The sequence below is a fragment of the Mobula birostris genome, chromosome 3 (assembly GCF_030028105.1).
Source record: "Mobula birostris isolate sMobBir1 chromosome 3, sMobBir1.hap1, whole genome shotgun sequence".
NCBI classification, from domain to species: domain Eukaryota; kingdom Metazoa; phylum Chordata; class Chondrichthyes; order Myliobatiformes; family Myliobatidae; genus Mobula; species Mobula birostris.
In genome coordinates, this window is record NC_092372.1 from 227,018,316 (window position 1) to 227,032,066 (window position 13,751).

Sequence of the window (13,751 nt, forward strand, 5' to 3'; positions counted from 1 at the left end):
CTTCCTTGAAATTCATTTTCTTGCAGGTATTTGCAAGAAAACAAAGAAATGCAATAGAATTTATGAATAACCAAACAACTGATGTGCCAAAGAAGCCAACTGCAAATAAAAATTCATAGATTATACTGAGAATGAGTTGTAAGTGAGTCCACAGGTTGTAGAATCAGTTCAGAATTGAGGTGAGTGAAGTTATCCATGCCGGTTCAGGAGGCTGATGGCTGTAGGGTAGTAACTGTTCCTGAACCTGGTGGTGTGGGACACGGGCTCCTGTAAATCCTGCTCAATAGTACTAGGGAGAAGATAGATGTAAGAGGAAAGTTTTACAGTACAGGCAACCCAGGTTCAATTCCCACTGCTGCCTGTTAGGAGTTCGTGCGTTCTCCCCGTGACTGCGTGGGTTTCCTCTGGGTGCTCCTGTTTCCACCCACAGTCCAAAGGCGTACCAGTTGGTGGGTTAATTGGTCATTGTAAATTGTCCTGTGATTAGGCTGCGGTTAAATTGGGATTGCTGGGGGTTGTGGCTCAAAGGGCCAAAGGGGTTGTTCCATGTTTTATCTCAATAAATAAACAAAATATTGAGAGCATGGTGTGGATTGTGGGGTCCTGGATGATGGATGCTGCTTTCTTGTGACAGCGCTCCTTGTAAACCTTGAGCTGTCTGTTACGGACAGACTCTGCACCCCTCTGGCAGCTTAGTTTTACTGGTAACTTTGCATTGTCATCAGGTTCCTTTTTCCTTTTCCTCTGAGGTCTGGTTTCACTGCTGAATTACAGACTGTCAGCATAGATTCCCCGTTTGCTCTGTGAGTTTAAATGGGACATAGGAATTTAAAAATGCAGCGCCTGCCGCATCCGGGGAGAGAGGTGGTGCAAATGTTTTGGAGATGTAATAAGATTGAGGATCTTGCCTTCATGAGAGGTACTTCTTTTAATGCAGAGCATGTTACTTGCCTCTGTTGGGTTTCCAGGGGTAATGGTGGAAGCAGGCATTTTGGTGGATTTTAGGTTGGAGAAGCAATCTGGACAAACTCTAACTTGATGGCATGAACATTGATTTCTCTAACCTGGTAATATCTCCACCCTCCCTCCTCTCTTTTATCATTGCCCATTCTGGCTCCCCTCTTACCCATCATCTCCCTCTGGTGTACCCCCTCCTTCCCTTTCTCCTATGGTCCAGTCTCACCAATCAGATTCCTCCTCCTTCAGCCCCTTACCTTGTCCACCAATCACCTCCCAGCTTCTCACTTTATCCCCTCCTGAGCCCACCCACCTTCCTTTCCCCCCACCTCGATGATTCTGGCCTCTCCCCCTTGCTTTCCGGTCCTGACGAAAGGTCTCGGCCCAAATAGCTGCTGCCTGACCTGTTGTGCACCAGCCGTTCAACATTTCCAGCATCTGTAGATTCACTTGTGTTTTTGGTCGAGTTTAAGATTCTTGTCCTGTACTGGTTGTTGTGGAAATTGTTCTTTGATCATCCCTTAACTTTTTTTTCTCTCCAGTTGCCATAAGCTCCAGGAGTCCTTGTTGAGCTCAGCGAGTGGGTTCAGCAATTACAGAGGAATTCTCAATTGGTGTGTGGTGATGCTGGTGAGTCCCAGTAGAGACGCTGGAATGTGGAGCAACAAACAATCTGCCGGAGAAAGTCAGTGGGTCGAGCAGCGGGTGGGGTGGGCGGGGGGAGGGAATTGTCGACACCTGTGTCAGTACTGAGAGTGGAGAGGGGAAATACACAGTAAAGATAAAAGTTAGCTTCTCACGTCAAAGTATACAGTGAAATGTGTCATTTGCATCAAATCGGACAGCAAGTGTCACCACACTTCTGGCGCCATCATAGCATGCCCACAACTCACTAATCCTAACCCTGACCGTATCAGAGGAAATCCACGTGGTCATGCGGAGAGTGGCAGGAATCGAGACCTGCTTGGTTTTCACTGGCATTGTAAAGTGATTGCACTAACTGCTATGCCACTGTGCTGAGGACAGTGGGGGTGTAAAAGGTAGGCATACAGAGGGGGAAGGGTAAGTACAGATGGAAGATCCTCAGTCTCACCGTTACCCCTCTCTTTAAACAGGCTGTTCCCCCTCTTAGCTCTTAGTATTGATGCTAGTTTTGATCAGAAACATTCTTCCACCCCACAGATGAGTTCCTCCAGCAGGTTGTTTGTTGAGTCCCAATGGAGCTGCTTACAAATGTTCATTGTAGTTCATCTAGTTGTGCAGGTAGAAGGGCTTGCGAAAGAAACCTATTTCAAAATTTGAGGTGGAAAGCAATTTTGTGCAAATGTTGTTAATGTCTCAGCTTCTCTGTGCAATCAGTGGTCAGGCAAAGGTGCTTCAGTCAATCTAACACCATAAACATGATAGGGGTGTTGAAGGGGCTCTTAGGCCTGTAAATGCACACGAAGCGTGTGGGCTGAAGTGGTTGTGACTGATGAAAACCGAGTCACAGGGAAATATAAAAGTCTGTTCACAGCAAGCCTTCAGGAGAGAGTCCAGGAGGATCCAAGAGAATCTCACTCTCTTGACACAGTTTTAGACTTCAACACAAAGATAACAATAAATGATCAACTTGGTTTCAATTCCTATAATCACTCACTTAACTTTAACTGTTGAAGTATACTGTAGCCATGTACATTTACAAAATTGCATACTTACAATGGTAGCACATCCCAACTAGCAGAACCCCTCTGAATATTCAGTACTGGTCTGTTACAAAAGCCAGACACTTAAAATGTACCCCCTTTGTTACACTGTTGAGAAATTGCTCCATGAATACTGTATACAGCTTACACCATAAGATGTAGGAGCAGAATTAGGCCATTCTGCCCATCGAGTCTGCTCTGCCATTCCATCCCAGATCCCACTCAACCCCATACACCTGCCTTCTCATCATATCCTTTGATGCCCTGACAAATCAAGAAACAATCAACTTCCGCCTTAAATATACCCACGGACTTGGCCTCCACCAGAGTCTGTGGCAGAGCATTCCACAGATTCACCGCTCTCTGGCTAAAAAATTCCTCCTTCCCTCTGTTCTAAAGGGTCGCTCCTCAATTTTGAGACAGTACCCTCTAGTTCTGGGTACCCCCACCATAGGAAACATCCTCTCCACATCCACCCTATCTAGTCCTTTCAACATTCAGTAGGTTTCAATGAGATCCCCACACATTCTTCTAAGTTCTAGTGAATACAGGCCCAAAGCTGCCAAACACTCCTCATATGTTAACCCCTTCATTCCTGGAATCATCCTCATGAACCTCCTCTGGACTCTCTCCAATGACAACACATCCTTTCTGAGAGATGAGACTCAAAACTGTTGACAATACTCCTAAGTGCAGTCTAACAAGTGTCTTATAAAGCCTCAGCATTATCTCCTTGTTTTTATATTCTATTCCCCTTGAAATAAATGCCAACATTGCATTTACCTTCTTTACTACAGACTCAACCTGTAAACTAACCTTCTGAGTCTTGCATGAGGACTCCAAAGTCCCTCTGCTCCTCTGATGTCTGAACCTTTTCCCCATTTAGATAATAGTCCACACTATTGTTCCTTTTATCAAAATGCATTATCATACATTTCCTAAAACTGTATTCCATCTGCCACTTTTTTGACCATTCTTCCAATTAGTCCAACTTCTGCAATCGCATTGCTTCCTCAGCACTACCTACCCCTCCACCTATCTTCATATCATTTGCAAACTTTGCCACCAAGCCATCAATTCCATTATCCAAATCATTGGCATACAATGTGAAAGGTAGCAGTCCCAATACTGGTCCCTGAAGAACACCACTAGTCACTGGCAGCCAACCAGAAAAGGCCATTTTTATTCCCACTCTCTGCCTCCTGCCTGTCAGCCATTCCTCTATCCATGCCAGTATCTTTCCTGTAACGCCATAGGATTTTATCTTGTTAAGCAGCCTCTTGTGTGGCACCTTATCAAATGCCTTCTGAAAATGCAAATAAATGACATCCACTGCCTCTCCTTTGTCCACTCTGTGTGTTACTTCTTCGAAAAACTGTAACAGATTTGTCAGGCAAGATTTTCCTTCACAGAAACCATGCTGACTTTGACTTATTTTATCATTAGTCTCCAAGTACCCCAAACCCTCATCCATAATAGACTCCAATGCTTTCTCAACCACTGGGGTTAGGATAACTGGTCTTTAATTTCCTTTCTTTTGCCTGCCTTCCTCCTTAGAGTGGAGTGACATTTGCAATCTTCCAGTCCTCTGGGACCATGCCAGAAGGAAGTGACTCTTGAAAGATCATGACCAATGCATCTGTTATCTCTTCAGCAACCTCTCTCAGGACCTGGGATGTAGTCCATCTGGTCCAGGTGACTTATCCACCTTAAGACCTTTGAATTTGCCTAGCACTATTTCCTTTGTAATAGCGATGGCACTCACTCCTGCTTCCTGACACTCGTGGACCTCTGGCAGACTGCTAGAGTCTTCCACAGTGAAGAATAATACAAAGTACCCATTAAGTTCAAATTATATTTTTTTGTCCCCCATTACGACCTAACGAGCATAATTTCCCAGCGGTCCAATATCAACTCTCACCTCCCTTTTTGTACTTTAAATAACTGGAAAAACTTTAGTATCCTGCTTCATATTATTGGCTAGTTTGCCCTAGTATTTAATCTTTTCCCTTCTTATAGCTTTTTTGGTTGCCCTTTGTTGGATTTTAAAAACTTCCCAATCATCGAACTTCCCACTGACTTTTGCTACCTTATATGTCCTTTCCTTAGCTTTTATGCAATCCTTAACTTCCCTTGTCAGCCATGGTTGTCTACCATTGCCATCTGAGAACAACTTCCATCTTACCATCTCTTACCAACAGAACCACACTACCACCTATGCCTTCCTGCCTGTCCTTTCGATTTAAAATATATCCTTTGAAGTTAAGCTCCCAACTACGGCCATCTTCCGGCAATGACTCAGTGATGTCTACCATGTCGTACCACAAGGTTGAGTAACAAAGCAGATCTGTGCCTTAAATGCAAAGATATATCTTCAAACGAAGTCCTTATAGCAGGAACCATCTTATCTTTCCATCATCGATTTCTCTAACTTTTGGTAATTTTCCACCACCCTGGAGAGAGATTCTTTCTTCTCCAGCCCTTTTCCACTTATCACCTCTCTGCTTCCTCCACCCACCTGGCTTCACCTACCACCTTCCAGGTTGTACTCCTTCTTCCCCCACCCCCACCTCCTCTTCTGGCTTTTTCCTTCTTCCTTTCCAGCTGACGAAGGGTCTCAGCCTGAAGCATTGACTGTTTATTCCCCTCCAAAGATGCTCAGTTCCGCCAGCATTTTGCGTTTATCTTTCCCTACCTAGTTTCAGTGGGACAAAATCAGAATGATTGGTTTCAGTAGGAGTATCATCAGTTGGAGGTTAACTTGTGTCCAGGTCTTTACGGTGCTGTGCTAAGGTTTTGGGCACATAGACATAGCTGGAGTGCCCACGACATTGGACAGCACTATACTTGTCAACGTGGGGCGAAGAGTGAGTTTGTAAATCTGGCAGGAGCAAAGGGTGTTGGGAATGGCGAGGGTGGAGCACCACGGGACGGGTGTGGGACAGGCGGCAGAGATGAAGAGCCGGGGTGGGGCTGCGGGGTGGGGGGATGGTGTAGGCGCAGACTCTTTACCCTCCTTACCCTCTCCCTTATCCTTTTCCCATCATGATTCCCCCTCTCCCTGCCCCCATCCCACTCTCAGTCTTCAATAGAGACCCATATCAGTCAGGTTTATTATCGCTCACATATGTCATGAAATGTATTTTTTTTTGCCACTGAGGGGCCTTTTCCTGTGTTGTACTATTCTATCTTCTATGTGCAGGTCCAAATGTGATTGCTCCTGTGGCTTCAAAGTTTTGTACTAAGATGGTCATAAAACTAACTTGTACATACTTCCCAGGCCCCATCTGCTCAAGAGCAATTGTTTCCTTTGCTCTCTGCCAAAGTTTCTGCAGGGTAAAGATATTGTTGGCAAAGAACCACACCCTTCAGTCAAACATGTTGTGACTTCAAGCAAGTTCTCACCAGGGTGATTATCAACAAACGATATCTGGGTGATGATACCTCTGATTATCTCACTGTTGCGTGGATATAGAGGGGAAAATGGGGAGAGTTCTGATCAAAGTTCTACCATTCTAATGTTTAAATGCTGTGTTTGACGTTACCTGGCACTCAGCCACTGATAAGACCAAGTCCACATCCAAGGTTGTTGTTATCATTGGAATGCTTGCAGAGGGTGTAAGTGTCATGAGATTTAGCATTTTGCAGCAGCAACACAGTACATTGCATGCTGAGGCCAACTGACCGAGTACATATTTAAAGCAGAGGTTGATAGGTTTCTGATTAGTAAGGACATCAAAGATTTTGGAGAGAAGGCAGGAGAATGGGGTTGGGAGGGATAATGAACCAGCCATGATAAACCAGACTTGACAGATTGAATGGCCTAATTCTGCTCCACCATAATTAGGGCGGCGCGATAGCGGAGCAGTTAGCATAGCCCTGTTGTAGCTCGGGGCGCCAGAGTTCAGAGTACAATGCCGGCGTTCTCTGTAAGGAGTCTGTACATCTTCCCTGTGGAATGCATGGGTTTTCTCAGGGCTCTCCAGTGCAAAGACGTACTGGTTAATAGGTTAATTGGTCATTGTGAATTACCCTGTGATTAGGCTATGGTTAAATCGGGGGTTGTCGGGGATTACTGAGCGGTGCGGCTCAAAGGGCCAGAAGGACCATTTCTGTGCCTAATCTCTAAATATTTTAGTAAATAAACATAAGAAATAAGTTAACATAAATAATACATAACTTGTACGTGTGCACAACAAATAACACAAGCACAAGCATACTTTAAAGGGTGGCTCATTGAGAGGCTCCAGTAAAGGTCCAAGGTACAGAATACTGCTGGGAATAAAGGTGGGGAACTTGTACTTAATAAGCCAGCAATCGCCTAATTCATGGCAGTGGAATTGCTTCCCTGTGGATTCACTGGTATGCACAGCTCCCACACAACAGTCCCGGAAAGCAGAAAGTAATGGTACGGGTTGAAGAATGATGGTTAGGCAGAAACACATCACTTATGTTTTTAAACATTTGATTGAAATGTCCCTCATATAGCTTCTACAAGTAACCTCTCAATTCCAGTGAACTGGAGAGTTTCACATGGAATGTGTGAATTAAAACCATAATAGTAGAATTGGCCCACCAAATCTGCTCTGTAATGGCTGATGCATTCCTCAACCCCATTCTCCTGCCTTCTCGTAACCTTTAACACCCTGACTGATCAAGGACCTATCAATTTCCACTTAAAATACACCCAATGACTTGGCCTCCATAGCCGCCTGTGGCAATGAATTCCACAGGTTCACCACCTTCTGGTTAAAGAAATTTCTTCTGTACTAAAGGGATGTGCTTGTAGTCTGAGGCTGGGCCTTTCTGTGACTCTCTCACTATTGAAAATATCCCACCCCTCCCCCAAGTCCAATCTATCCATGCCTTTTAATATTTAATAGGTTTCAATGAGGTCACCTTTCATTCTTCTGAACTCCAGTGAGTACAGGCCCAGAGTCATCAAACACTCCTTATACTTTAATGTTTTCACTCCCAGAATCATTCTCATGAACCTCTTGGCCCTCTCCAATGCGAGCATAGCCTTTCTTAGATAAGGGGCCCAAAACTCCCAGTACTTCAAATGTGGTCTGACCAATGCCTTATTAAGTCTCAAGTCTTTAACTGTCAACATTTATTAAAAGCAAGACACTAAAACCCCTTAACCCTGCTCTGCCATTAATAAAGCCAGATTTCACCCACTACATCCACCCCCATCGAGTTCACATTCAAGGTAAATTTCCCTAAGGTCTTAGATATAGGGTGAGGGGGAGAGATTTATGAGGGGCGTGAGGGGTGGCATGGTGACATAGTGGTTAGTGTCATACTTTACAGTGCCAACTGCAAGATTGGGTTCAATTCCTTCTGATGTCTGTAAGAAGTTTGTACATTGTCCTCGTGTGTTTCCTTGAACTGCTCCAATTCCCTCCCACATTCTAAAGATATACGAGTTAAGGTTAGTAAGTTGTGGGCGTGCTGTGATAGTGTCAGAAGCAGGGTGACACTTGCAGGTTTTTCCTAGTACATATAATGTACTATGTTGGTCATTGATGTAAAATGACCATTTTACTGTATGTTTCGACATACATGTGACAAGTAAAGCTAATCTTTTCAAAATGGGCAAGTTTTTCCACACAGAGGGTGTGGATACATTGAAAGATCTGCCAGGGGAAGTCGTAGAGGCCAGTATAATTACATTGAAAAGACACTTAGACAGGTACATGGATAGGGAAGGGCTCCTCTACCATTTAGTAAGTTTGTCTGCCTCTGTGAACTAACTCTATTTCCCTGATTTGCTTAACATCCAAAAATATATCAACACTTGTCCACTGCATTCAGTGAGAGCCTCCATGGCATTTTTGGTGTAAAGAATTTCAGTGAGTCATTTCCCTCTGTGAAGGACTTTCTACTCATCTCAGTTCTGACTCGCTGACCAGTTATTTTGATACTGGCCTATGGTTCCGAATCCCCCAGCCAAAAGAAACATTCCTACATCTAACCTGTCAGGTCACAGTCTTGAATGCTTCAATGAGGTCACCTCTCATTTTTCCGACTCATTCTTCCTCTGAAAAATGGTCTAGTCCTTTCCCGGCATATATGACAAATAAACTGTTCTCAGACTTCCAGCCAGGTATTGGTATCAATTATAAACATTTTGATGATAAACTCTGACATCTTCATTAGGGATGATGCTTGGCCATGTCTAATCTGATGATATTTATACCCCCTGTAGTTCGTTCCTCCTGATTGGTTAATCCTCATCCAGTCAGATTTCTGCTCTTCTGCCTTGTTTAAAATTGAATTCCAGTTTTTAAAGTGAGGGATAGGGTTACAGAGAGAGCTTAGACAGGCTGGACCTTTACTCCTTGGAGTGTAGGAGACCGAGATGTGATCTTAGAGGTACATAAAATTGAGGGATGTGGATAGGGTGAGCTGTCTTTTCCCCAGAGTTACTTTTGTTTGCTATCCATTACGTCAGCGGTGTTTAGGGCAGTGATGAAGGTCCTTCACCTCTAGCTATATTCATCGTGTCAGGAGCCTCATGTCAGTCATGCATATCTTGGGTGGAGACTTAGGAATACCATCTCACTCAGATGTCAAAGGATTCTTCATTGCTGTTTCTGTAACAATTTTGTTTGTCCAGTCGGGACTGTTAGCCCTGAGCTAAACCCCAAAACTTGAGGACTAATGGACCACTTAATTTGACCTCTACCCTTTGACCTGTTTGGTATAGGTAACCCTACCAAGCCAAAGCATAAAGCCCTGACTTCGGCCAACATGGCTCTCTGGGTCATTGAGGCACGCAAGCCTCCAAACCCTACGACAAAGTTGTGGTCCTCTTGGAGGTGCCCAGAGGCTGCGGAATTGTAAACTAGAGGACATAGATTTAAGATTAAAGAAACTGGAGGTCAGCATTTCTGTTACACAGAAGGTGGTGGATATATGGAACCGGCTGCCAGAGGAAGTGATTGAGGCAGGCCATTAGACACATGGGTGGCATGGTAGCATAGTGGTTAGCACAACTCTACAGTACCTGTGACCCAGGTTCAATTCCCACCACTGTATGTTCTCCCTGTGACCGCCTGGCCTTCCTCCGAGTGCTCTGGTTTCTGGCAGCAAGTGGGAATAAAAGGGGGCCTGTTCTGGTTGGTTGCCAGTGACCAGTGGTGTTCCTTGCGTCAGTATTGAGACCGCTACCTTTCACGTTGTTTGTCAATGATTTGGATAATGGAATTGTGACAAAGATGTGAATGATACGAGGATAAGTGAAGATGTGAGGAAGCAATGGGATTGCAGCGGAACTTAGACAAATTGGAAAAATGGGCAAAAAAAGTGGCAGATGGAATACATTCATCAACAAGAGAAAATCTGCAGATGCTGGAAATCCAAGTTACATACACAATACTGGAGGAACTCAGCAGGCCAGGCAGCATCTATGGAAAAGAGTACAATTGACATTTCAGGCAGAGTGTCCTGCTGAATGGTCTCAACCTGAAACATTGTCCATAGATGCAGCCTGGCCTGCTGAGTTCCTCCAGCATTTTGCTGTGTGTTAGTGTTGGGAAATGTATGATAATGCATTTTGGTAAAAGGAATAATAGTGCAGACTACTATCTAAATGGGGAGAAAATTCAAACATCAAAGGTACAGAAGGACTTAGTCCTCGTGCAAGGCTCCCAGAAGGTTAATTTACAGGTTGCATCTGTGGTAAAGAGGGTAAATGCAATGTTGGCATTTACTTCAAAGGGAATAAAATATAAAATCAAGGAGATGATGCTGGTCAGGCTGCACTTGGAGTATTGTCAACAGTTTTGGGACCCATGTCTCAGAAAGAATGTGTTGTCTTTGGAGAGAGTCCAAGGGATGATTCTGAGAATGAAGGGGTTAACATATGAGGAGTATTTGGCAGCTTTGGGCCTGTACTCCCTGGAATTTAGAAGAATGCGGGGGATCTCATTGAAACCTACTGAATATGGAAAGGACTAGATAAGGTGATGTGGAGAGGATGTTTCCTATGGTGGGGGCATCCAGAACTAGAGGGCACAGCCTCAAAATTGAGGGACAACCTTTTAGAACAGAGTTAAGGAGGAATTGTTTTAGCCAGAGAGTATTGAAAATTAGGAGTGCTCTGACACAGACTGTGGTGGAGACCAAGTCCGTGGGTATATTTAAGGTGGAAGTTGATTGTTTCCTGATTGGTCAGGGCATCGAAGGATATGGTGAGAAGGCAGGTGTATGAGGTTGGCTGGGATCTGGGATCAGCCATGATGGAATTGCAGAGCAGTCTCGATGGGCTGAATGGCCTAATTCTGCTCTTGTATCTTATGGTCTTGTATGGGAAAACAGAAGTTTAGAGCAAGGACCTGGAATCCACCAACCCCTTAATTAATGGTAGGGGTTCATGACATAAAAGAAGTTTTGGAGCCCCAGATTTAGAGGGATAAGGACAAAATGCTGGGAAATGGTATTAGCTTGAATAAACATCTGGGTCAGCATGGACACATGGGGTGACGGGCCTTTTCTTGTACTGTACAACTATATGATTAATTCGAGATCAGTATCTGAGGAATCTGACAGATTGGAAGCCTACCTGACAACAAACTCATTGAAACATCAAGTTGAAATTTCCATCATTGTCAGAGCAATTGAAAACCAGAATCAGGTTTAGTATCACCAGCATGTGTCATGAAATTTGTTAACTTAGTGGCAGCGGTACAATGCAATACGTGGTAAATATAGAAAAAAATAAGTGAATTACAGTAAGTATATATATTAAATAGTTAAATCAAAAATAGTAGTGTAAAAACAGAAATAATTATAAAAGTGAAGTAGTGTTCATGGGTTCAATTTAGAAATTGGATGGCAGAGAGGAAGAAGCTGTTCCTGAATCGCTGAGTGTGTGCCTTCAGGCTTCTGTACCTCATTCCTGATGGTAACAGTGAGAAGAGGGCATGTCCTGGGTGATGGAGGTCCTTGGTAATGGACATCACCTTTATGAGGCACCGCTCGTTGAAGATGTCTTGGATGCAGTTGAAAGAAGCAGTACAGTTTACAAAATCCTGTGTAGTTCATGATTGTATTACCTCTTTCTACAGCACTGAGCTGTCTCTGCAGGATAGGTTTGTATTTATAAAGCTGCACATGTGGCTTGTAATGTGATACGGTGAGGAGCCAAGCATTACTGATTCCAGTAATAACAGTTTCATTAACTAATTGAGTGAAATGGAGCACATAAGCCAAACACACAATGGAGTTAATTCTGCTTAGGGATTTTTGTTTGACAAGCGGACATTTCCTTTGGTGTTTGTAAGATTGTACTCTGGTTTGACAATGGAAGTAACAAAGGTCAACTAGATACAATGGCCAGGAAAATAAACATGGTTTATGGTCTGTTTGCCCATCAGAAGAGAAGTTAATCTGCCAAAAGTTCTAGGGATCATTCAGGCACTCATTTTCAGAAATATAGTTTCTGTTCCCACCATTTTGAATTGTTTTTATTTGTAAATGATATATGAGAATAGTTCAGGCAATTAGAAATAGAAGATGCACCATCTCCCTCTGATGCTCCTCCTCCTTCCCTTTCTTCAATGGTCTTGCCCTCCTCTCCTATCAGATTCCCTCTTCAACCCTTTACCTCTTCCATCAATCCCATCCCTCACCCACTCACCTTCCCCCTCACCTGTACTCCTCCCCTCCCCCACCTTCTTATTCTAGCTTCTTAACCCTTTCTTTCCAGCCCTGATAAAGGGCCTCTGACTGAAACATCGACTCTTTATTCCTCTCCACGGATGCTGCTTGACCTGCTGAGATTTCCCAGTATCATGTGTGTGTGTGTTATTTGGGATTTCTAGCATCTGCAGAAAATCTCCTGTGTCTATTGCTTCATGCCCACCCACCTTTCCTCTCATCTCGTCTCACCTACCACCAGCCAGCTTGAACTCCTTCCCCTAATCCCAACCTTATTCTAGTTTCAAACCCCTTCCCTTCCAGTCGTGATGAAGGGTCTCAGCCCGAAATGTTGACTCTTTAATCCTCACCATGGATACTGCCTGACCTGCTGAGTTCCTCCTGCACTGACTGTGTGTGTTGCTCTGAGTTTCCAGCATCTGCTAATTCTCTTGTGTTTATAAAATGCAATGGGGGGCATTCTGCTCCTCCCTTCTGACTGAGCTGTCAATTCACTGGACCGATGGTGTCCTTGCACCTGATAACATAAAGCTTAACATGTGAGGAGTGTTTGATGTCTGTGTGAAGTACAGCAGGGTGAGAGGAGGCATCTCATTGAGATGCCTGGACAGAGTGCAAAAGGAGAGGACATTTCTATTAGTAGGAGAGTCTAGGATCTGAGTGCACATTCTCAAAATAGAGACATTTCTTTAAAATGGAAATCAGGAGGAATTTCTCTAGAAAGGGTGTGGCAATTCTGTGGAATATGCATTTGCAGACAGCTGCTGAGGCCAAGTTATTTAGTGTTTTTAGGCAGAGATTGATAGGGAATTAAGGGTTACAAGGAGAAGGTAGGACAATGTGGTTTTAAAAAAAAACATGAGCCATGATTGAGTGACAGAGCACACTTACTGGGCCAAATGGCGTAATTCTGCTCCTATACCTTATGGTCTTTGGGGGACCTCCGTTGGTTAGGGTTGACCATGAATATTGTGTCCCAGCTGTCTATGTTGTATACGCAGTCCAATGCGGAGAGCAAGCTGTTGCCTATGCAGCTGGCTCTCTCTCCCTCAGTGCAGCTGATGAACCCAACGGAACAGCAGAGGCCAATGTAGTTTGGCACCAGTCCTGTTGCGGTAGTAGCCAGACAACATTGAACTTAATGTACGACTGCCTGAAGGACTCCAGCTCCAGATTTTCCTTGGGGTTTACTCCCCAAGCCTTTCCTGTAAGTGGGTATAGCTGCAAGGCAACGGAGATTTAAGATCTGAGTTATTCTTCTCCGAGATGAGCTGCCAACCACAGCTGACGAGCCCTATCTCCCTGAATTTTATGACCTTATGGTAACCATTTTATAGCTATTGGATATTCGGTTGGCTAAAAGACAAAGACACTGGAGCAGTACATAATGGAACATTTTGAAACACATAGTGGTCATTCCAGTCATAAACGCTTTGTCAGTTT

The 13,751-nt window shown here is 44.0% G+C and overlaps 1 protein-coding gene across 1 annotated transcript in view; it reads left to right on the plus strand.

Annotated features, from left to right (window-relative positions):
- Window positions 1-13,751, plus strand: part of LOC140195622 (diacylglycerol O-acyltransferase 1-like) — a 126,355-nt gene that overhangs the window by 14,915 nt on the left and 97,689 nt on the right. The window contains exon 2 of the mRNA XM_072254273.1: window positions 1,500-1,587. Coding sequence (XP_072110374.1) covers window positions 1,500-1,587 — 88 coding nt within the window. The remainder of the gene's footprint in view (window positions 1-1,499; window positions 1,588-13,751) is intronic.